Source organism: Apiospora marii, assembly GCF_038362585.1.
Source record: "Apiospora marii strain CBS 49790 chromosome Unknown utg000004l_segment0_segment0, whole genome shotgun sequence".
Lineage (NCBI taxonomy): Eukaryota > Fungi > Ascomycota > Sordariomycetes > Amphisphaeriales > Apiosporaceae > Apiospora > Apiospora marii.
In genome coordinates, this window is record NW_027117375.1 from 1,070,284 (window position 1) to 1,092,403 (window position 22,120).

At 54.7% G+C, this 22,120-nt stretch overlaps 9 protein-coding genes across 9 annotated transcripts; 5 read left to right on the top strand and 4 right to left on the bottom strand.

Moving 5' to 3' along the window:
• Window positions 1-265: 265 nt before the first annotated feature.
• On the top strand, window positions 266-4,292 carry PG985_006271 (N-acetyltransferase B complex non catalytic subunit; the record flags this gene model as incomplete). Its single annotated transcript, XM_066826040.1, has 8 exons — window positions 266-409; window positions 885-1,172; window positions 1,231-1,311; window positions 1,373-1,968; window positions 2,023-2,317; window positions 2,380-3,223; window positions 3,278-3,396; window positions 3,456-4,292. The coding sequence occupies 8 exons, from the start codon at window positions 266-268 to the stop codon at window positions 4,290-4,292; spliced, it is 3,204 nt and encodes a 1,067-aa protein (XP_066685647.1).
• Window positions 4,293-5,002: 710 nt separating this feature from the next.
• On the bottom strand, window positions 5,003-5,698 carry PG985_006272 (uncharacterized protein; the record flags this gene model as incomplete). Its single annotated transcript, XM_066826041.1, has 2 exons — window positions 5,003-5,434; window positions 5,561-5,698. 2 exons carry the CDS (start codon window positions 5,696-5,698, stop codon window positions 5,003-5,005), a joined length of 570 nt encoding a protein of 189 aa, XP_066685648.1.
• Window positions 5,699-6,692: 994 nt separating this feature from the next.
• Window positions 6,693-8,048, top strand: PG985_006273 (prenyltransferase and squalene oxidase; the record flags this gene model as incomplete). The annotated part of the gene is made up of 1 exon (XM_066826042.1): window positions 6,693-8,048. The coding sequence occupies one exon, from the start codon at window positions 6,693-6,695 to the stop codon at window positions 8,046-8,048; it is 1,356 nt and encodes a 451-aa protein (XP_066685649.1).
• A 331-nt stretch (window positions 8,049-8,379) lies between these two features.
• Window positions 8,380-8,907, bottom strand: PG985_006274 (uncharacterized protein; the record flags this gene model as incomplete). Its single annotated transcript, XM_066826043.1, has 1 exon — window positions 8,380-8,907. The coding sequence occupies one exon, from the start codon at window positions 8,905-8,907 to the stop codon at window positions 8,380-8,382; it is 528 nt and encodes a 175-aa protein (XP_066685650.1).
• Window positions 8,908-9,744: 837 nt separating this feature from the next.
• PG985_006275 (uncharacterized protein) lies at window positions 9,745-10,578 on the bottom strand (the record flags this gene model as incomplete). The annotated part of the gene is made up of 2 exons (XM_066826044.1): window positions 9,745-10,368; window positions 10,516-10,578. 2 exons carry the CDS (start codon window positions 10,576-10,578, stop codon window positions 9,745-9,747), a joined length of 687 nt encoding a protein of 228 aa, XP_066685651.1.
• Window positions 10,579-11,816: 1,238 nt separating this feature from the next.
• Window positions 11,817-12,302, top strand: PG985_006276 (uncharacterized protein; the record flags this gene model as incomplete). Its single annotated transcript, XM_066826045.1, has 3 exons — window positions 11,817-11,979; window positions 12,050-12,113; window positions 12,200-12,302. The coding sequence occupies 3 exons, from the start codon at window positions 11,817-11,819 to the stop codon at window positions 12,300-12,302; spliced, it is 330 nt and encodes a 109-aa protein (XP_066685652.1).
• A 1,896-nt stretch (window positions 12,303-14,198) lies between these two features.
• PG985_006277 (uncharacterized protein) lies at window positions 14,199-15,194 on the top strand (the record flags this gene model as incomplete). The annotated part of the gene is made up of 2 exons (XM_066826046.1): window positions 14,199-15,007; window positions 15,074-15,194. 2 exons carry the CDS (start codon window positions 14,199-14,201, stop codon window positions 15,192-15,194), a joined length of 930 nt encoding a protein of 309 aa, XP_066685653.1.
• A 183-nt stretch (window positions 15,195-15,377) lies between these two features.
• Window positions 15,378-20,168, bottom strand: PG985_006278 (uncharacterized protein; the record flags this gene model as incomplete). The annotated part of the gene is made up of 4 exons (XM_066826047.1): window positions 15,378-17,141; window positions 17,195-18,970; window positions 19,009-20,072; window positions 20,135-20,168. The coding sequence occupies 4 exons, from the start codon at window positions 20,166-20,168 to the stop codon at window positions 15,378-15,380; spliced, it is 4,638 nt and encodes a 1,545-aa protein (XP_066685654.1).
• Window positions 20,169-20,727: 559 nt separating this feature from the next.
• Window positions 20,728-21,951, top strand: PG985_006279 (S-methyl-5-thioribose-1-phosphate isomerase; the record flags this gene model as incomplete). Its single annotated transcript, XM_066826048.1, has 1 exon — window positions 20,728-21,951. The coding sequence occupies one exon, from the start codon at window positions 20,728-20,730 to the stop codon at window positions 21,949-21,951; it is 1,224 nt and encodes a 407-aa protein (XP_066685655.1).
• Window positions 21,952-22,120: the final 169 nt, after the last annotated feature.

Below are 22,120 nucleotides of genomic sequence, written 5' to 3' on the forward strand. Positions count from 1 at the left end.
CACGCGATAGGTACCTAGCAAAGGCTCTAGAATAATGAAACACTGTAAAGACTCGAGATGCGCCGATGAGAAGCATCGCCGGAATTGTCAAGCTTCGGCCACGTCGTGAACTGGTTTATCTAATCTGCGTGTGACTTGACCTGGTTCGAATTTTCCACACCTGCCATGATCCCCCACCGAGATTCTTCTCGAACCCCATTTCACCCAACAACACCATCACAACATCCGGCGGCCTCTGCCATCCCGTAACGTCAACACCGCCGCCATGAACGGCTACAGGGCCCACCGGCCATCGCTTCGGAATGACTGCGGCATGCAGATCCAACGTGCTTGGCAGGATGGAGCGTGGGCTAATGTCATCAACATGGCTAGATCAAAAGCAAAGCTCAGCAAAGATCCCTACTTCGAGGTAAGCTGCGTCTGTTCTTTTCTGTCTTATCTGCCGATGTCATTGGAGACACGCTGTGTAGCATCTGCGGTATGGTTCAGTCTGGTGAGATATGTGCACAAGGCTCGGCGGCTATGCAGCGCTCAAGAGGACCTTGTATTAGTCGCCGAGTCTCTGCATAGACCGGGCCGCCCCTGGCACACCACCATATGATTTCTCTCACCAGCAGTAACTACACTTCACTTTCCTCTGGAGCCCTCGAGTTGCTGCAGATGATACCCAGGATGCTATGATCTACTTGCTAGATGCTCTCCGTGAGGCGGTCATCCACCCAACAACTTACGTCGATGACCAGGATCTGCAGATCGCCTGCTATAAAGGATACTGCCCGATCCATTATCACTGTTTAGAACCGCCTTTAGCCCTTTTTTTTCTAGCCCCGTTTCTTGACGGGGAAAGTCACCGGCCTTGCTGGCAATATACTAATTGGATATAGACCCTTGAACTTGCCGCTCGATCACAGCTTGAAACTCCTATTGACCGTCAAGCTGTCTGGCAGGCTGTTGACAAGATCCTCAATGACAAGACTGTGGTCAAAGACGCTGCCACCGCAGACCTGTATGAATGGGCGCTCGTCACTGCCGGAATGACCACTGAGCAGTATCCCAAGTACGTTGGTGCGATGCGCGTCAATGTGGTCAAGGCGAACATGAAACAAGAGGATATCGCCAAGACGAGCTTCATTTCATGTGTTGCTAACTCTGATTGGGAGCATACTCAACAGGTACGGTTTCTGCCTCTGTCGCGCCCTTTTTGCCCCTTTCGACTGACTCCCTTGGCAGATTGCTGCAATCATGGACAAGAGCTTCCCAAGTGAGCGAAGCTACCACTTCCGCAACATCATTACCACTTATATCTATGCAGTAAGAGACCGAGACACTATAAGAACAGCTCACGTGATCTTCCTACTCACTCTGATTCCAGTCCTCGCTTGAAGACACTGATGTCAAGAAATCAATGTTCCGGACCTTGGCTCTGCGGCAGATCGAGAAAGCCAAATCCTCCCGCCAGGACTCTGGCTCCGAGTCATTGCCACCTCGTGCTATTGCAACCCAAGATGACATGTTGCTCTGGCTCAACATGACCATCAAGGAGAACGAGGGGCAGAACTTAGTCAAGTGCCTTACAGATCCCAAGTACAATGCTCTTCATTCTCTCAGGGATGGATTTGAGACCATCTGCTCTACCATGATGGATTACCTGATGGACCTGGGCGCCTGGGATGAGTTCTATACCATCTGCAAGGCAATCTTCGACAACGGTGTTGCATTCTGGCGTGTGGAAGAGCACAAGGCAAAGGAGAAGGCCGAAGTGGAAGCTCAGCCTAAGCAAGAGAAGTCGCTCGAACAGAAAGCAGCGGAGTTTACGGCGGCTATGGACCGCCTGAATATCACGACGCCTGAAGATCTTAAGAAGGCCAGACTGGCTGGTGAGTCTATTGCCACACGCACCGTTGTTAAGGACTCGAAAATGTGGGAGAACTTCATCATTGCCGCAAGCAAGCAACCCAACGCCAAAGAGTGAGTAAAATCATCGTTTCCAGTCCAAGAATGACGCTAACTTTTTTATCGAAGGGCACTCAAGGAGGTAGAGGAGTACTTCACAACGATTATCAAATTCGGTTCTCAGCATACCATCTACCATACGCAACTGGACAAGGCAAAGCTGACCATATTGTTCGAGACGCCTGTCGAGTCGGAGTCAGATGAGGCAAGTGCCTCTGAAGCCCGTATCAATGGCCTTGTGGCTTACTTTCGCTCCCATTATGGTGACATGAGCTGTTTTGATACACTCAGCCGCTTCTACGGTCTGCTTTCCATCAGCGAGGCCAAGGCTCTGCTTGAGCGTTTGGACACTAATGGCTCCCAAGTAAGTCTGCCGGCCACCTCGAAACGTGTATTCGGGGAACGACTTGAGGCTGACCAATACAGTCCGAGGAATCGCAGTTCCAAAAGATCATGTTGCTGACCTTACGTCTTCGGCTGCGATATTACTTCACCACTGCCCCGAATTGCTACAAGCCGTCTTCCACCTACCGCGGAGCTACTTGTGGGATCTGTGACTCCGACTCCGTCCCTGAGAGATGCGAAAGCTGCTTGAAGGACATTGCGAAAGAGTGCGTTTGGGCTTGGAAAGCCGGCCTCAAGCAAGGAGACCTACAGGAGAAGCTGAAGAGCGAAGGTGTCAGCCCTTATACCGACTTGACTATCATTGGGTCAGTGTGCCTGTTGAAGCTCGCTGGAGTCGATGGTCTTTGGGGGCGCAATGACAACTCCCCCTTGGCGTGGGCCGATCGCAAGCGCGTAATGCAGGCGATCCTCTGGATGGATGCGCAGTACTATTCGCAGTCCACCAAGAGCCAGCACCTTTCTATCTTGCTGGTCAAGCTGTATATCCTTATTGGAGCGGTGTCGCATGCCAAGTCGATTTGGGACTCTCTTGAAGTCAAGAACGTAACGCTCAACAGTCTGGGGCCTCTTTTTGCGGACCGTCTTGGCACCATGGCTCCTGGGCTCTGGCAAGATGATGCCCAGGGCGATACACCAACACCGGAATACTTGCAGTACTACATAAGTGCCATTGACAAGAACATCCCCAATAACATACGTTTGTCCTTCGACCACGGCAATTATGCTAGTGTTTTGGGCCACCTTGTTACCCGGACCAAACACAAGCAGAGCTGCACCATGGTGATGGCCCTCGTCGATCATTTCAGAGGCATAAGATCGGTTAAAGGCGAAGTCAAGCATGAGACTTGGCAAGAGCGACTTGTCCGTAAGTGCACTCACCGCCTTCTTCTCCGAAATACTGATGCTGATGGTCATTTAGAGCACATAAAGCCGGGCATGCATCTGCATGACACTACGGACTATGGCCCCTTCCCTAACATTGAAGGGAACCCGGATCGTCCTATCCACGACTTCCTCAGCATCGGCCCTGGTCTATCGGTATGTTGCACGAGCCCGGCATCAACTTTGTTGTTTCTCGTAATTAACCTGATAAATAGGAGGAACGAGCACACTTGTCGCTTCTTTCGGAGCGTTTCCTAAGCCTCATAGCCTACAAGGAGCCGAAAGAGTACAAGCCTGCCAACGCCGCTTTGGCCAAGGAGCGTGACCGCAACGTCGTAATTACGGCTTGTCAGGACACGGCGGAGTGGATGAGCACGCTCTTGAACAGAGACGATATTCGGGACAAGCTGACTCTCCCAGAAGTCGAGTACTACAGCCTCGTCCAAGCATTGGCTTCCTACATCGGCCTCTCCTTGGAGGCTCCACAGGGTGATGGGCGTGACAACCTTGTCGAGCTCATCCGCTCGCAACTCGTCAACCAGGTATCGCGACTCATGGACCGGAGAAAGGCCGTCTCCGAAGCAGATGCCACCAGAGCCGATGTGTTCTACGATATCTCTGCGTTGCACGCTAACGGTATGCTGCGCGAGTCGGCACTCGCGACCGTATACATGATGCGCTACCTCGAGCGCACACGTGGTTCGGACGCGAAGAGCCCGGTGCCGAAGTGGATGACCGAACACCTGAAGATACTAAGAACAGCGACCTCGACTGCCAACCGTCGCCTGAAGGAGTACATCGAGAGACTCATGACGACGGTCAACCCGGCTGGTTGGGCCGATCGGATCGCCGAGTGGGCCTTCGGCGACCTGGCCAAGGGCACCCGCGCCGTGTCTGACGATGCGAACGAGACCTTTGAGAACAGCGATACCGACATGCTGCTGTACAAGGCCATCGGCCCGAAGCGCAACTTCACCATGGCGGTTGACGTGATTGTGGATTCGTGGGCGGACGCCGCCCGGGGCTGGAGCAAAGTCAAAATCATTGAATAAACTCCAACGCCATGGCTGCCTCAGCTCTTGTTGCCAACCAGCTTTTGTAATCGGGCAGATTTGCAGAGCATTCTAAGGGATTCAAGGATTTCGAAGCGTAAAGGTCCAGCGACCCGGCACGCTCGAAACCATGTTTACCTTGACTCGTCGCCAAAGGGGGGAGCAGAAAAGCGACAAGTGCTTTGGCTCTCGACTCCGAGGCGATGTTTCTGGCTCATCTCGGTCTTTTGCGAGTTACTTGAGATGACAGCAGAGTATGCATCTTTTGCATAGTTGGGGGAGAACGGATCTTGTCTCATCTCCAGAATGAGTTGCATCGGCCCAGACTGGATGCCAACGAAATACAGGTAGCAAAAGACAAAATCGCAGATAATTCGCCCATGGCGAAGAAAGCACTGACTGCAATTTGCGATGATTGATTGAACGTAAGACCAGTGCGCCGTGATCGTAGTAGGACCAAGTCCAAAATGTCACCACCACCTGACTCCGATGGAAAGGGATAAGGCCCGTTTCCCATATACTTCTCATCGGCCTCCGATCCATTCCACTGTTGTCCGGATGTAGGTACTAGCCGCAAATGATGTCCAATTCTAGCTACAGATCTAGATCTTACTACGCTCACATCTTGTTCTTTGTCACCCGCGACTTTCCATTTGCGTTTCGTTCCCTCTTTCCTAGTGTATGTTCGCTTCTCCTCCTCATTTCCTGCTTCACATGTGACGGTCGCCCCCGGAGCTGTTGCGCCTGCGGTTCTTCTTGGTCTGGAGGGCCTGGGCCTCCTCGCGCAGGGTGACCCAGACCCAGAACCAGCTGAGCATCTCCATGAAGGCGAGGGTGAAGACGACGCGGTTGCGCAGGCCGTCCCAGCCGCCGCTGCTGCCTGTTCCCGCGAGGGGGATAGGTCGCGTCATGATGCCGCCCGCGCCGGGCCGCCGGGGCGCCGTGGGTGTCGTGAACCACGTCACCGCCAGCACGCCGCCGAAGAAGATGAAGCGCAGGGGCGCCTGCGCGCCCCAGTGGTGCACCAGCCAGATCTCCTCGGGGAGCGACAGGGACAGGATGTCGGACAGGCCCACGAGGAGCAGGATCATGGCGAGCAGGGACGTCGTGGGCGTGGCGAGGTTGAACTTGGTGGTCCCGGGCTGTAGTCACGAGGGGGGTCTAGGTTAGCTTACATCGCCTTCTTGCAAGGGGAGGGGGGCGTGTAGGATTCCGTGGGAGGAAGAGCGAGAGGAAGGCGAGGTAGGAGAGATTTGGGGCGCGCATACCATGCCCATGGCTTCACCGAGCATGTAGACCAGCGCTTGGTCGGCGATGGTCTCTGGGTTGGTGAAGAAGAAGAAGGCCAAGGTGATGTGGAAGAGCGACAGCGAGGTCAGGATCGTCTTGGCAGATATGAGCGCCATGGTTGCGGTGCTCCGGTTGCTCTCGGGACGCGCGGTCTATGTATGGCAGGTGACTATCGTCGTGACGGGTCGCGGTGGTGCATCCGTCTGGGGGTGGAAATAGTTGATGATGGTAGAGTTGTGGTTCCTCGATCAGCGCATGCTAGATTGGGTATGTGGACGGTCCGGGAGGGGATGTGTGAGTATACGTGGATGCCCGTGTATGGTGTTGACAAGCATCGGTCGGGTGTCGCTTTCGGGCTGTGCTGGTGAGCTTGTCTCAAAAATATTGATGGGTACGTATGCCCACCCATCGCGAGCCCTTGCAGCTGGGCGCTGGGCCTGCCTGGCGCTGTTCCAATTTTTAGGGGGCCATGGATTAGCAGAGGCTGCAGGTGCGCTATGATGCTGAATGTCTCGGTTCAGCTAAACTTCCTTATCGTTTATCGCGGGAGGCGGGAGAGCTAGAGCCTACCTACCTAACGTAACTGTTCTCTCCAACCCCTAACTAACCTTCTAGCATGGTCCCTTCACTTCAAAAGCTTGGCCATGATGTACTTATCCTCGTCATGCGGAAGAACCCCCAGGAAATTCTCTACATCACCGTCAATGGTCTAAAAATAGCCGAGGATCAGGTGTGAGCCTTCATGTCTTTAACTGATTCACCTTTGCCATGACTCTCAATTCATCTGATATACTCTCTGGCTTGGGATGCGAAGTTGCGTGGAAGCCATCAGTGTCCAATATTGTGTACTGCGGGGTCCCTCCCTGAAAGTGACGGGAATGGCTGCTGTCAAAGACCTGAAGTTCGTCTGAGCCCAAAAGGTGGGGGTTTCCGGCGGCGCAAATCAATTGACTTCGAACCCGTTGCTGCTCGGGGAATCAACAACAACGACGGTCGCAAATCAACTCATGCTATGACCGGAACCTCCTGAAGCCTATATTCACCCGGTCGCACTCTGAGAGCAAAAACCCCCCTTTCTCCTTCCGGTCCTACGACCTCACTCTGCCCACCATGGAGCTCCAAAAAGCAAGGCACGTGCAATATTTCCAGCGCTGTTACACCACAGTCCTGCCATCTCTCTACACGTCCATGGACAGCAATCGCTTGCTCCTGGGCTATTTCACCCTCGCCGGGCTCGACCTTCTTTCATCTCCCTCCTCTGCTTCGGCATCGGCCAATGCAGGCAGTGCACCCGCGCCTCCACAGTCTCTGGTACCTGCCGCGGATCGGACCCGATTGCGCGACTGGGTGCTAGGGCAGCAGCACCGAAATGGGGGCTTCTGCGGCAGCCCCGGCCATGTCCAGCCCGACACCGTAAAGCGAGGTTGGAACGAGGCAGTCCCGTACCCGGCTGTTAACGACACCGAGAACGTGAGCCTGCCCGGGACCTACTTTGCCCTGCTCACCTTGGGGCTGGTGGCCAATGAGGACGCAGACAGCGTGGCAACCGCGTTTCGGGGCGTGAACAGGATAGGGACGCTTCGATGGCTCAAGAGACTGCAAAGGCCTGACGGCAGCTTTGGCGAGGTCGTCAATGCGGACGGCTCCATCTCCGGAGGCCGGGACATGCGATACTGCTACATGGCGGCGACAATACGGTGGGTATTGCGCGGAAACGAAGTGGGCAAGGACCTGGACATTGATGTCGACGGCATGGTGCAGCACATCCGAAAGAGCCAGGCTTACGATGGCGGGTTTGCCGAGAGCCACATGGGCGAGAGCCAGGCAGGCTATGCCTACTGCGCCGTTGCCGCGCTATCCATGCTGGACCTCGCAGCGGCAGATGCGGGCAAGCCAAATCGCTATCTGCAGGCCGGAATCTCCAATACAGCCGCGATGATACGCTGGCTCGTGTCTCGGCAGATTGTGTATACGGGCATCGAGGAAGGTGATAGCGACGAAGAAGAAGAAGAAGAAGAAGAAGAAGGCAAAGACGATACACCCGCAGTACCGACCTCGGAAATGGCATCGCTGAGTGTCACGGGCACGGTATTGGGCGGGTTCAACGGCCGCCCAAACAAGGTCGCGGATACATGCTATGCCTGGTGGGTAGCCGGTGCGCTTCATGTCTTGAGCGATGCTCTCCCTGAAGTCGCGAGCCTGGACAGGGCGTCTGGCCGTGAGTTCCTGCTGCAAAAGACGCAGAGTGCTTACGGGGGCTTTGGGAAGGATGCAGGGTCGCCGCCAGATTTGTTCCATTCATACCTGGGGCTGGCAGCCCTTGCTACAATGGCTGGGGAGAAAACTGAAGAGGGCTTAGGCCTGTTCGATGTGCGGCTCTGTCTTGGAAAGGAGGCGGCCTCTAGAGTAGACCGGGCAAGACAGTTCTGGGCCCCTGCTTCGGAAAGCGATACCGCGGATGCATAGAACAGAGCCAAAGAAAGAATCAAAGAAATTACAAAGCGTACATGGTTGTTGTTTCCATTTCACGTCTCACGAGAATCATGACTAGTCGCTACTGCTTTACACCAGTGACAAGAACTACAGCGCCGACGGTACTTATACAACTTCCCACAAGAACTGCAAGAACTGCAAGAACTGTCCGTATCAGAACGGCCTAGCTCTCGATCCCGTCGGAGTCTCACTCCTATCTGCCCCTGAATCATGCGCCGATCTTCCAACACTCAAAGCGACCGAATTACCATAGAATTCCCACCGCTTGCCTGGCCCAGACCAGAGTCGGAAATCTACCGACTACTTACACCAGCGTAATACCGAGCCATTTCTGCGCCTGCATCATGGCCCACAGCGGGAACGTCATCTTCTGGTACGTCCGCCGCATCTCGAGCTCGACAATGTACCACTCGCCGTCGATGCGGCGGTAGCGCTCGTCGTAGAAGCCGCCGCCGCGGAGCTCGGCGAGCCCCCAGGGCAGCTGGGGGAAGAGCAGCTGGTCCTCGAAGCCGAAGCGGGCGCGCACCTCGTCGTCGGCCACCTGCTCGAAGTGACCGATGCCGATGTTGTGCAGCGTCTGCAGCGGCGCGAAGAAGGGCTCGAAGAATCCGACCCACGTCTTGGGCCCCTCGAAGACCAGCGCCGGGCCCTTGGCTCCAAACTGGATCGGCGCGCCCTCGTGATCCAGGTAGCGCAGTGGGAGCTGCTCGCAGCCCGGCGGGTATACGTCGCCTGCGTAGAGATGCCACTGCTTGGTGTCGGCGTAGTAGCCATACCGCGCCTTCTTGCGCGTGATGGCGTCGATCACGTCGGGCGGGGGAAGAGGTGCCATGGTGTGTCAGTGTTGGGACGCCCGTATAAATGACTGATGGATAACGCTGGGGGTGCTAGATCGCGGTACGGGATATCAATTTTGGGAAATGGTCTCGTATTTCTTAAGCAGATCTAGCTGCTGTCACCCTTCAAGACAAAGTGACACTACGGAAAATATAATGCCTCGAGTGTGAACCGGCCTATGGATGATCGGCCATACAATTATGTGCACCATGATCCCCCGCTTCTCGGACCTCGGGCTTTAGAGTAGCCACGACAGAGGATCTGCTGTACCGAGCATGATTGAAGCTTACAGATCGGATCATTCGATAGGGATCTGTACCGTGTTACGTCGTATATCTGGTTTGAGCAACTATGCACGTATGACATGAATCGCGAGACCTTTTCTGCCTTTGCTACTTATGATTCTTCAAGCTTACAAAGTTCCCTTGGAGCATTCTTTAGGTACTATTACTACGGAAATAGTAGGTCCTCTTCCTATCAAAGCGATTTTTGGTTGTTTCAGTTTCCAGCTCTTGACTGAACTCCTTGTTTCTTCGCGTCGGCAATGATGAGAAACGTAGCGATATCGATGATGGCGTCTGAGCAGATGATGATGGCTGCACAGCTAGAGTTCTCGTGAAATCCCAAGCGCCAGAGCTGTGCGACAAAAAGAATCGGGTCCGTCCGGCACATGGTGCTGGCCAAATTCTTCATCGTGTCCAAACGCGTCCGTACTCTTGCATCGCAGGTAGTTGTTGACACAGAGTGGCTTAGCCGAGGTAATCCCTCCTTGGTGTTACTACCCCTGGTTCCCCCGTACGGTGCCTCCTGGCGCCGGACAGCTGGTCGACATTTACCACCAATAATACTCTCTCCCTATCAGGACCCAGCCAGCATTGGACATGACACTGACAACTCGCAGCTCGTCGTCCCAATATCCATCGAAACGCCGTCTCCAGCGGTCCGTTGGATTGACGTGTACCAAGATCTTCGGGCGGGACGGGATGGCTTGGAGATACGAGTTGAACAGATGGAAGGCATCCAGAAGTTGATCGACGCCGCCTGGCAGGTTGCTGCCGCGGAGCCCGGCGTCCTCGAACTCGATCTCCTTGAGGTTGGGGCAGAGCTCGACCAGGAGACCTACCGCACCAAAGCTGCCGCCGCCCTGGCCATTGCCATCGCCATCAGGGTACGGGTAATACTTCTCCCAATGCGGCCATGCGAACGAAGCATGACGAAGGAAACGTAGTTTTTCGGCGCCAAAAGTCGGGAGGATGGTCTCGGCAAGACAGTATGGGTCGGCGAGGTGCAGGATGTTGTCGCCATAGAGGATGCCGACGGCTTCGTTATAGACACGCTTGCTGGTACGGAGAATCGCGACACTGAGGGGGCTGTATCCCCAAGAATTCTCGCCAGAGCCAGCGATGGGGAGGCACCAAGCCTCGGCGTCTTCGGGGGTGGTGAGAAGCTCAAGGTACTGCGAGGGGGGAAATACAAGTCAGTCATGGCTAAGACGCGAAATGGGCGATGGCAACCCCGTCACGCAGGACATGACTCTTTACCAAAAAAGAAATAGGCATGCGCTGCTTTTTTTCTTTCATTCTGGATTGGGGGTTTTACTTACGATCTTGTTTCTGATCTCGCCAGGGAGGTCAAACCAACCCAGTGCTTTCTTGGCCTCGGCCATCGCCGAAAGGGGGTGACTGTGCGACAAGAGAGCCCCGGGTTTTCAGCCCATTACAAGCGATGTGTGCAGCAGTTCTGTTCCAAAACGAGGCGCAAGTCGGATGGAAAGGTCTGCAAGGTCGTGTGGAAGAGCAGAAGCGGTGGCAGATGAAGGTTGGGTCGGTTCGTGGAAGGTGGTGGCCGACCACATTTGACGAGGGGCCGAATAAAGTGTTTGGTCGGATCGCAAACCTTGCCGGCTTCAAGGTGAGTTCAATGTGTCCTTGTTCAGCTTGCCTGGCCTACAAATAAGCTAGAATCACATTCACAGCAGTACCATGCCATTTCTTCTTCTTAATTCGCTCCCAGTTTCCGGTCATAGTTTTCCCATCACGTCCACTATCTGATAATCATAGAGTAAACGATTAACGGAGTAGCTGGCCATAGCGACCTGGAATAACCGTTCTTAATTCTCGCGGTAGGTGGTCATGAGTTGAAAGGATTAGTCAAATCATGCGCAGCAGTTGAATCTGGTAGATTCTGGTAGCTACCCAGGACCTTTGTCCTTGTCTCATACATAAGAGGCACCTTAGGCATCGTATGTGATGCCTAAGGGTCCTTTATACGGCTAGATCGTATATGAGGAGGAGGATATCTCAGCTGAACAGTAGATCTAGTTCGTCACCTCAATAGAATCGACTTTCCTAGTGCAGCACAGTTGAGCTTTCCAATGTCGTATCAGTCACAACAGTTCCTTTGGCGATGACAACGAATCTAGAACCTCCCTGAGTCTCTATTCTAGTCTGCCAACATTGATCCCCTAGCATTGCCACCTTATCACACTGCTGGGCCCCGATCGGTTGACGTTGTGTTGTAGATGACGATATACTCGAAAGTTTGTATTAGTTAATGGGTAGGTGCTGGGTGACTGCGTGCCTTCCAAGAAGCATGCCTGCAGAAAACAACGTGACTTGGCTGGCATGCGCCATGATTACTCAACTTAGCAGCGGGCGATGGATGTCAAGTTGGACACTGGATCAAGGGAGCGAATTCACGTTTCATTGAAGTTACCTTATTCCTGCATTCAATGCGGCCGTATTGAACACCATCATCGAGGTTCTTGCTGTATTCACCCTCTTCCGAGGCCTATAAATGCATCGACCTTGCTAGTCCTTGGCCCCAATCGCTCTTTACCAGCAACGCCTACCTACCTCTTGTTACGACCTGCCCCCTTCACCAAACACCCTCAACACCCTCAACATGAAGGTCGCATTCTTCGTCGCCCCCCTTCTCGCGGCTGTCGCCGCCGCCTTGCCCGCGACTGCTGCCTCTGCTGCTGGCAACCAGATGATTCAGTACTGCGACTCCGACAACCTGCAGGGCTCTTGCACCAGCATCTACGATGGCGACGAGTATACCTGCAGTAAGTAAACAAATCTTTGCTCCAACGATTACTTTTGCGAGCTATCTGCTGATCGTGAACTGTCCTCCAGTCAGTGCTCAACACGCCACCAAGTCCATCAAGGTCTCCCAAGGTTTCGGATGCCACTTGTTCCTGTGAGTGACCATTCTCTCAGCACCTGCCGAGACATTTCGCCTCTCCATTGCTCGAACAGGGTTACTGACCAAACTATCTCCATCAGGGGGGGATGCAGCTGGTCCGATATGGAGACGTGGTACGCCGGTGTCTTCAACATCGACAGCCTGTGGAATGAGTCCAAGACCATCGAATGCTATCCGGCTTGAAGGGAGAAAACCCAGTAATACCCAGTTGAGGAGCACCTCAATAGGAGCACCAGCAAGACAGACATCGACCCATTATGCGGCAGTTCTCAGATCTGATAAACGTGGGAGGTTCTGGACCCGACAGTCCTGGCTCTAGGTGCTGGATACATAGCCTTGATACCCTAGAATCAATACTGTGTGGCCAGACAAGGAGTATCTTTCGTGCTGTCTTTACATGGACCTGTGATTGCAGGTCAAGGAGTCTGGAGGCTGCCCGCTCAGAAACGTCGTGTACGTAGGTATCACGTACAGACACCGGTGCGCCAATTGGAGTATGAAGACGACAGGAATTCCACTACGCGCCGTGGTGGGTACCCCTTCAGCGGCTGTAGTTCCGCTTAAACGCATCCCCGCGGGGCCGGGCGACGGCTCAGAACCAGAAGTAAGCTGACCGATGGCAAACGGCGGTTCTCGCCTTAGTCTGTTTCTGTTAAGAGCGCCCCGGCTTCCACTATAGCGCCCGCCGAGCGCGCGTATTTCGATGATACGAATAGTGAAGTAGATTTGGGGGCGGCTACGACCTAATCCAGTACATACATACATATTCTCATTGGGAAGCAATTCCGTCGCCTCGGGGCTTACAGCAAGCTATGGGATGCCGCCACCAATGATACCTGCTTTTTGTGTCGCTTGGCAGGAACAAAGACGAAAATACTGCGCCGCGGCTGATTGGGTAACCTGAAGTGTGTGTGTTGTTGAGATACTTTACTTTCTCGTCCGATAGAGGTAACCACTGTTTTTTTTTTTTTTTTTGGCTGACAGGGCTTTTCAGGAACAGTAACGCAGGAGGAGAAATCAAATCAAAATGTGGTTGGCGTACCAGTAAGCCCGATGAACTCCGAGTCGCATCATCCTTCTAAATTTAGGCCCTGGGTGCTGGACGACAGGGATGGGGAATCCTTTCCCGCCCGCGTGTGCCTGGCTAGTCCAAATCGCTGTTCCCCTTTTTTGTTGCCGCCAACCGATCGTAGGTAATCGCCAACAAAGCCCACGAATGAGAAACCACAACGCCTTTGTTGACCCTGAAGGATCGCGTGGCCCCCCCGAACATGCCCCCTATCGGTGCAGATTGACCTAATTCGTCGCTTGAAACAAATCCCTTGTCAGCTGACCAGCGTTTGCTCTTCCCGCTCTTCATACCACCCCTGCAGATTTCGTGCATCGCTGATCAATTACAGGGACGACAGGTTGGGGTTTGTCTTTGTTCATCCATAAGCCATGTGCGCCTGAGGCCAGGGTACTCGTCTTCCTGCTCTATTGGGACAATACTCTGGGTCGATAATTGGATTCAGATCCCAAAGAACGGGCTCTGGACTTGGGATGTACAACCCTCCTTTGCGGGGGCATGTTGTTCCTGCATCCTTCTCATTGACCATGGTTCAAGACTTGGGCATACAGGGACGCCTGGGATTGGCCCCCATGTTAGAGAATGGTGCCTCCGAGGTTACTTGGCGACGGTCCAATATATCACAGCTGACGTAGTGGTCGTCTTTGTCGTCCAGGGTAAAGATGCCCAGGCTGACCCTAGGTATGTGTGCTGTATTTAGCGGTGCTAATGAAAGGAGAGATGGACAGGTAGTAAGCATGTTTGTGAGTATATGGCCAATCAGCCTAGGCGCTTTCATGATGCCGAAGCAGATCCATCTATATAATCTCCATCCCCAGGTCCGATCTATGGTCTCCATTTTCCTTTGACAATCCATCATTCTTCTTCAGACTCAGCGCCGCAAAGCCCATCACACTCCTTTTTAGAATATATAACAGCTGGCTGGCCAGTCACAGTCGCATCATACCACCCTCGCCCCTCAACACATACCCCAACACCACCATCCTCTCATAGACAAACCTCTCTCCACCATGCACGCCCTCTTCAGCATCGTAGGTCTCGCGCTTCTCAGCGGCCTGGCCCAAGCCGCCCCGGCCAGCCAGGCGCGAGGAAACAACAACGGCGGCGGCGGCCAGAGAGTCGGCATCGCCGTGCCTGACAAAAATTCCAACGACCTCAAGGCACTGGTGGGAGACGACAGCAAGGTAGACTGGTACTACACGTGGGAGCTCAACGACAGCCCCGTGATCCGGAAAGCGAATCCCAAGGCCGAATTTCTGCCCCAGGTGGGCCCGCGGGATGTGGTTGCGACCGACCCCTCCAACCCGACCCTGAACGAGGACTCGGCCAAGAAGCTAAGCGCCCTGCGTAAAAGCGGTTCGAAGCGGCTGCTTTGCTTCAACGAGCCCGACGAGGAGGTCAAAAACGGCGGCACCGGCCTGGACCCGGCCCTCGTCGCCAAGTACTACAAGCACGTCATCATGCCCCTGAAAGAGCAAGGGTGGCAGATCAGCCACCCCGTCGTGACGGGCAGCCCGCGCGGACTGGGCTGGCTCCAGAAGTTCGCGACGGAGTGCCGGGCGCTGAACGGCAACGCCGACTGCCCGACCGACTTCGTCTCGGTGCACTGGTACGGCGCCGCGAGCGGCCTCGGGAACTGGGTCGGCGAGCTCCACGACTTTTACAAAAGCTACCGCAACAAACCCAAGTTCTGGTTCACCGAGCTCGGCGTCCCTAAGGCCGGCGTCGAGGGCCAGGGCACCCGCGACCAGAACATGGACTTCCTGACCCAGGCCCGCCAGTTGTTCCAACAGAACAATTTCGTGGAAGCCTACGCTTGGTGAGTAGCTCCCCTTTTTAGTGTTTACTGTCGTGGAAAGGTTATACTGACGCTACGTTGGAAAAGGTTTGGCGTCAACCGGGACACTCACTATAACGCATGGACGGGTTCCGGTGTTTCTCTGTTTGACGGCAACGGCGAACTGAACAATCTCGGTAACATGTTGAAGTTGGGGACGTCGAGTTAAAATGTGCTTTCTTTTCTTTTCTTGGATTACTAGCGACGGCGTTTCGCCACCCTTTCTTGGAAAACTTTGGGATAGAAGAACAGGACAAGCGTTGGCCATTTTGATTCATGCCTTATTTGTACATATTTCAACCGTCAAGACAGCTCTTCTTTTTGGCTTGCCTGCCTCCTCGGCTACTTCATCCTAAGCCACCACCCGCTCCGTTAGACCTCTTCTGACTGTTTCGAGCACCAATGGGCCACCGCCGGGGCCACTGGCATCGAGACTCAAGGTAACCCTTTCTCGGTCGGCGATGACCCTAACCGTCTCGCCGAGGTTCCTGAGGTCAATCTCGCAGGGCTCTCCGCCGGGCCCGTCCACCGGTGTCAGAGCACCGCTGCCACCCGCTTCGCCTGGCACGGACCGGACCTCCCTGATGTCAATGCTTGGGTATGGCAGCCATCCTTCGCGTTGCGGGATCAGGAGCAAGGGGATTTCTGCTTCGGTCGCATCCGTACTGCTGAGCTCGCCGTCGTTGGTGGGCGCTGGAATGACGAAGTGTCCCTTTCGACGGCCGCCAACGAGCCATGCATCGCCCGGTGCCAAGACCTCGTAACTGAATTCCATATCCGACATGTTCGCCATGGGGGTAGCAATGTCCCAGATGCGTGTCCATTTCAAATGCAGTGTAGCCGGGATCAGCTGATTAGTGACTACAGCAGCAACGTCTGACCCGGGTCCTTGCTGGAGCTCTGGTGCGGTGCCATTCGGTTGCAGGCTGATGTCTGCAGTATGCACAATCGTGACCGGCGGAATATCCACCGGGATTAGAATCGACCGAGGTTCTACTGGAGTGTCTTGGGGCAGAGCTAGTGTAGGATTCTCCGACTGCCACTTCTGGATGTACGAAGCCAGGGTATCGGAGAGGTTCTTACCCTCGGAGTCTTTGCCCAGGCCCGCGAAGGACCTTGCCCAACTGACACCCCACAGGAAGTCCGTATGGAAATCCCCAGTGAGGGTAGCCCGCTCCAAGGTGTGAGCATTCATTTCATCCCGCACACGCGGCATGACCGTGCCACAAAGCAGACGGCTATAAGGTTCCAAGGGGGTACCAGCCAGCGATTGGGTGATGGACTCCGCTACCAGATCGACGATCTCGTCCTGGACGACGCTGTATTGGAGCTTCAGGTAAAGCGTCTTCTCCGTCTTCTTCGTTATCTTGACGCCCGTCTTCCGGGTGATTTTGTAGAGATAACTGGCTGGCTGCTTAGGGAAGACAGTTACTGCCTGGCCCATCGGCATCCCGAAGTGGGCCTCGAAGAGCTCCGAGTTGACGAGCTCGCTCTTAAACAACCTCAAAGGGCTGTTGCTGGCGGTCGACACTGTGAAGCGAGAGAGTAGGGCTTTGTGCTTGAACACGTCTTGGACGTTTACACCCAAAGCCAGGGAGATCGGAACACTGGGCGTTGTCGAGAATAGGTACGTCCCATGTTCAGTAGTGTAAGTAACCTCAATCCTGACCGACACATTCAGAACCTCTTGTTCCACAGTAAACGGGAACCGAATCTTGAATGCAGCATGCTTGGGTAGACCCTCAAATCTGAATAGGCCAGCCTCAGGTTTCTGGGCAAACTTGTAGTCTGTGTCCTCGCCTTGTATGCACTTCCCTTCGGCAGTCAGAAGACGCAGACCGCTCGTTGCAGCTTTGACGCGAACTTCAGCTTTGATGAGCTCATTCCAACCCGAATCAAACTCGACGTCGACTTTATTATTGTGGTCGAGTTGCACTGTGTTGGATGCAGCAAGGCGTGCGTCGAGCGTGTTGGCGCGATGGTAGACGGTGATTCTGGGTGACCTCAGGAAACCCCCGCTTGCTAGGGGCTGGCTGACATCTCGCTCGTAGTGTAGGCATAGATTGCTGGCAATGAAGTCAATCTTATCAACGTCGTATGTGCCAGGAATGACGACCTGGTATCCAATTAGCGACAAGGACGTTTTCCAAACTGAGCAAGCAAACTTACCTTGCTATCCAGCTTGAGCCTGTTCCGCCCTGGCTTGATGACGACAGGGTCGGCCAGCTCCAGCCAAATCTCCCTCTGTGCACCGCCAACGTGGCCGATCATCCGCATCTTGGCCTTCTCAATCGGCAGGTCGTCGACCAGCAGACTAGTGGCTTTGAGCAGGATCGAGAAGCTATCTCGGCCGTCATGGTATTCAGGCGTCGATTCAACCTCTATGCCGGAGAAGAAATTCGCAAGCGGCACACGGGCTTCATTGGCGATCGTTTTCGTCTCAGATAGGAGGTGAGCAAGATTGCCCTTGATTGCATCATTGTCGGGATACACTGTTTCATCCTTCTTTCCGATCCGAAATGAGGTCCGGTAGCGCTGCCTCTCTTTCTCAGCTGAAGCTGCTTTGGACAGCAGCTTCAAAACAACTTTGATATACTCGTCTTTCCTCTGTAACTGCTTGAGGCAATCCGAGTACATGACAAGCATTGACAGTTCGAGGAGACTCCAGCCACTCTCCCCGAAAAAGGGGGTGGTTCTGTAAAAGAACGCCGCCGCCGCTGCGTAATCGCCCATATGATATTTCAGCACAGCCAAGTCGGCCATACTAGTCTGGACAGAATGTGTGTGGTTGGACACCGTGTAGTGCCTCAGTGCCTTGTCCGTTAAAGACTCATAAAGCCGGTAGAAGTCCTCACTGTTGTCTAGGGCCGCCCGCAGAAGCCTGCTCTCGATACCAGCAAGAGACACCACTGCTTCCGTCGATGGCTGCTGGTCTTCTGGCACCGAAGGCGAATCATCATTAAGATCGATCTCAACCATGTCTACGAGTGAAGACTGTCCAACCACAGGGACAGACGCCCAGCCATCACTCCATGCTCTCTTTTTCCCGCACTCTTCCAAAATGTTTCGAGCTAGGATATGAAGCTCGGCTCTTCTAGCAGCCAGCTCTTCCAGTCCTAATTTCAAGAAGGCGCTATGCTGCGCTGCTTCATGATCCGTTTGAACCTTCCCTGCCCCCGGCCCAGGGAAGAAACTCGGACTCGGCTGCGGACGTCCTGCGCTTGCACCACTGGTGCTAACCCTCAAAGACGATTCCCGTGCTGGGTGCATCATGGTCTTCGGCTCTGGTATGCTTGCTTTTTGTTCATGGCCGTCAGGGGTAGCCAAGGTCGAGGGAGGGATGGGGAGAGCCTTTGTGGATGTCTGCGCAAGAACCTGCTGTGCAATAGAGAAAGCATATGAGGCGACCAGGTTATCCATTACTTCCGTCGTTGCGGCATCTGTGGAAGGCGTTTCCTGGGAGTCATTATCAGCCTTGGCTTCTTTAGCCAAAGCTGCTTGCACATCGCTCCGCATGACTTGCGAGACGGAAGGGATGAATTCCAGCGTCCGCCTGCAGATTTCTGCTAGCATGGACAGGTTTTCGCTTTCATTGTCGGTGTGTTTTGGCGGCAGCGCTCGGGGCGCTACGCCTTGGATTACTGATTCTTGCTGCTCCTTGAGCTTTGCGAGCAGCTCCTCTCTGGTAGACCACGCATTGCCAAGACGCAGCAAAAGTGCGATTTGTCGGGCGAAAATGTAACATCTAAAGTCGAACACCGAGACGTTGTTCTCAAGAATGAGGTCGCGATAAGGCTTCTTGGATGAATTGATCGGGATCTCATCGAAAGTGTCATCACCTTCTGCGCTGGTTCTGGCCCCTGTGGCCTGCATGTCCACAACCTCATCGTCATCTTCTTGGGATTCAGAGATGGCTTTTTGGGCTCTGAGTGCGCTTTGCTTGAGCTCGTCCGTGAAGCTTAGTAATGCGCTAGCTGTCGTACCGGTGTCCCCGTTCTCTGCTCTTTGATAATCATATCGAGCCCGACACTCAACTCGTCGTATCCAACCAAAGCATCTTCGACCAAGCCTACACTCTCAAATCCCCGAGCCAGCCCTTCTTTGAGGATGAAAAAGGTGCAAAAGTTCCAGCCTGGCAAGCTCCGCTGGTTATCCTTCTCTTTGATGTCATCTTCATATTGAGTGACACGCATATCAAAACTCGACAAGATCAGGCTTCGCATCTTGACTATCAGATCCTCCCACGCAGCTTCGTTGTCTTCGGCGCTCTCCTTGTATCCGCTCGGCACGGCAGGCACGACGCGCGGCAAGCTGTCATAGGGAACATCGTTGATACCAATACGAATCTGGCCGATGTGCTCAACACCGCCTTTACTGGTCGACCCGAAATCACTTCGCAGCTTCTCCAAGAGGGTGCTAGATCCCGGTCTCCATTTCGAAACCGCCGATGGCTTCTCGATAGCTCCCGCATCGCCCTTTCCGGTCACGGGTGGTTGAGTTGCGGCAACTGTGTTCGGTATCACGACATGGAGAACGAGCCACTCGAAGGCGTCATGGTTCTCGGCCGTGTTTGCCTTCTTGGCGCTGGTTCCAGGCGTCTGGTTCTTGATCCAATCGCGAACTTCCGAGCGCACTTTATTCTTGTAGGCATCGTTGTCGTCGCAGCGTACGAATAGGATCTTGAGATAAGGGGTTTGCCGTAGGCCGGGAATCTGATGCCGGCGAGCAGGTTTGTTGGATAGGTGGCCAGCCGTCTTTTCTAGCGAGGCGTCTATGGACAAAGGAGCTCCTCCGTTGCCTATCTGTGTTTGGAAGCCATCGTCGCGAGCTACGGCGCTCTCCGACCGCTGGCGCACCGGGAAAAAGGGGTCGGGCGAGAAGATGGGGCGCGGGTCGACGGTGCCTTCGGGCGCAAGTTCGATGTGCAAGGTATCGATGGAGCGAAGGGGGCCAGCGTGAGACTGCCAGTGTAGGTTGCGCAGTGGAAGTCGGGGGATCAAGCCGGGTGCCAGCAGCTTGTAGACGCCATGGGGGTCAAAGTACTCGACTGTCGCGTGCTTTAGTATAGATGCGCCAGGTCGTTCACGAGCCTGGTTGCAGAGGGCATACCGGTTACTTTGGATGTAGAATAGGGCTGTTCCATGGTGAACAGCGTTACGTATGGATCATGACTTCATTATTAGACTGGGATGGTATGCAATGGTCTACGGCGTGTAGATAGCTTCGTAGCGTCAATTGGGAGGTCGGTGTTGCTACGTTGCTGGCTGAATTGGTGGTCGGGCCTTAGGATCCAGTCGTCTCAGTCTGGGTCCCATCAATCAATTGATGGATCCCTGTGCTGGGTGCTAGTCTGCTAGGCCGGTACCTCCTTCCAGGTACTAAGCCTTAGTTGGGCCGATTCACATTCAAGTGGCAGGCGGTGAAGCGCCACGCCCATAATCGATTGGCTTCGGCGCCAAAGCGAGTCATCTTAAAGGGCATGTCGCCATGGCGTTTTGATGGCGGGGTCCGGCAAAATCAGAAGGAGCTCTCCCCTGCCAAAGGTGGGATGCCATATGGGCTAACGGGTAGGAGGTATTATTTTAGAGGGAAAAAAGTACATAATCTTGTACTTAGGCATTCAAGAAAAAACAGTCGTTATTCGTGTCTGTGTTCCTGCTCATTGATTCTTATTCACTGTGTAAGTCAAAAAGTGAAAAGAAATGGCTTCTCTACAAGCTATCCGTTACACGCGGGGCTCCCTGCAGGTCCTTGACCAGCTCCGTCTCCCGCATGAGCACCACTACGACCCGGTCACCACGGCCGAGGAGGGCTTCGACTGCATCCGCTCGATGCGCGTGCGTGGCGCACCCGCCATCGCCATCGTCGCCGCTCTGGCCCACGCCGTCGAGCTACAGAACGGCGCCGGGCCCTCGTCGTCGGCGGAGGACACCATTGCCTACATCGATTCCAGGTTGGACTACCTGTACGAGTCGCGGCCCACGGCCGTGGACCTGGGCAACGCCATCACGAACCTGAAGAAGGTCGTGAGGGGCGTCAATGTGACCAGCCTGGACCAGGACGCCGCGCGGTCAGCCATCGTCAATGCGTACGTCGAGGCCGCCGAGGAGATTTTCCGCAAGGACACCGAGACCAACCTGAGCATCGGCGCGCACGGCGCCCAGTGGCTCCTCGAGAACGCACCCATCAGGTCGGCCGAGGGCAAGGTCGCCGTCCTGACGCACTGCAACACGGGTTCCCTGGCCACGTCGGGGCACGGCACCGCCCTCGGCATCGTCCGGTCGCTCCACTCGCAGGGCTCGCTGTCCCATGCCTTCTGCACCGAGACCCGGCCCTACAACCAGGGCAGCCGCCTGACCGCCTTCGAGCTGGCGTTCGAGAAGATCCCCTCCACCCTGATCACGGACTCCATGGCCGGCGCCCTCTTCGCCACTAGAAAGCACAGCGACTACATCGCCGCCGTCATCGTCGGCGCGGACCGCGTGGTGCGCAACGGCGACACGGCCAACAAGATCGGCACCTACGCTTTGGCCGTGTTGGCCCAGCACCACGGCATCAAGTTCATCGTTGCCGCGCCCACAACCTCCATCGACTTGCACACTGATAGCGGTGCTGGTATTAAGATCGAACAGCGCAAGCCAGAGGAGCTGACTCAGATTAGCGGTGCTGTCGTCGGTGCCGACGGTAAGGTAGATACCACCAAGTCGGTCAGAGTGGCGACAGCTGATCAAACCATCGGTGTATGGAACCCGGCGTTCGACGTGACTCCGGCGGAGCTGATCGATGCCGTGGTCACCGAGCGTGGTGTTGTGACGAAGGGTGCCGATGGGCGATTTGACTTCAAGGAGATCATGCCCGAGAGATGGGCAGAGGTTACGCCTACGCCCGAGGGATGGGCAGAAGTTACGCCCGAGAAATGGGCATAAGTTGGAAACTGAGGGGCTAAAGGAACGGGAGTTCTTGGGTTAAGGCGATACACACAAAAAGGGTCGGCATCTCAGATGGACAGGAGGATGGGTTTGAACTGCATAGAGCGGGCATCGACATCGAATTAGTGATTGATGGGTATATACTAAGTATAAAAATGTACAAAGC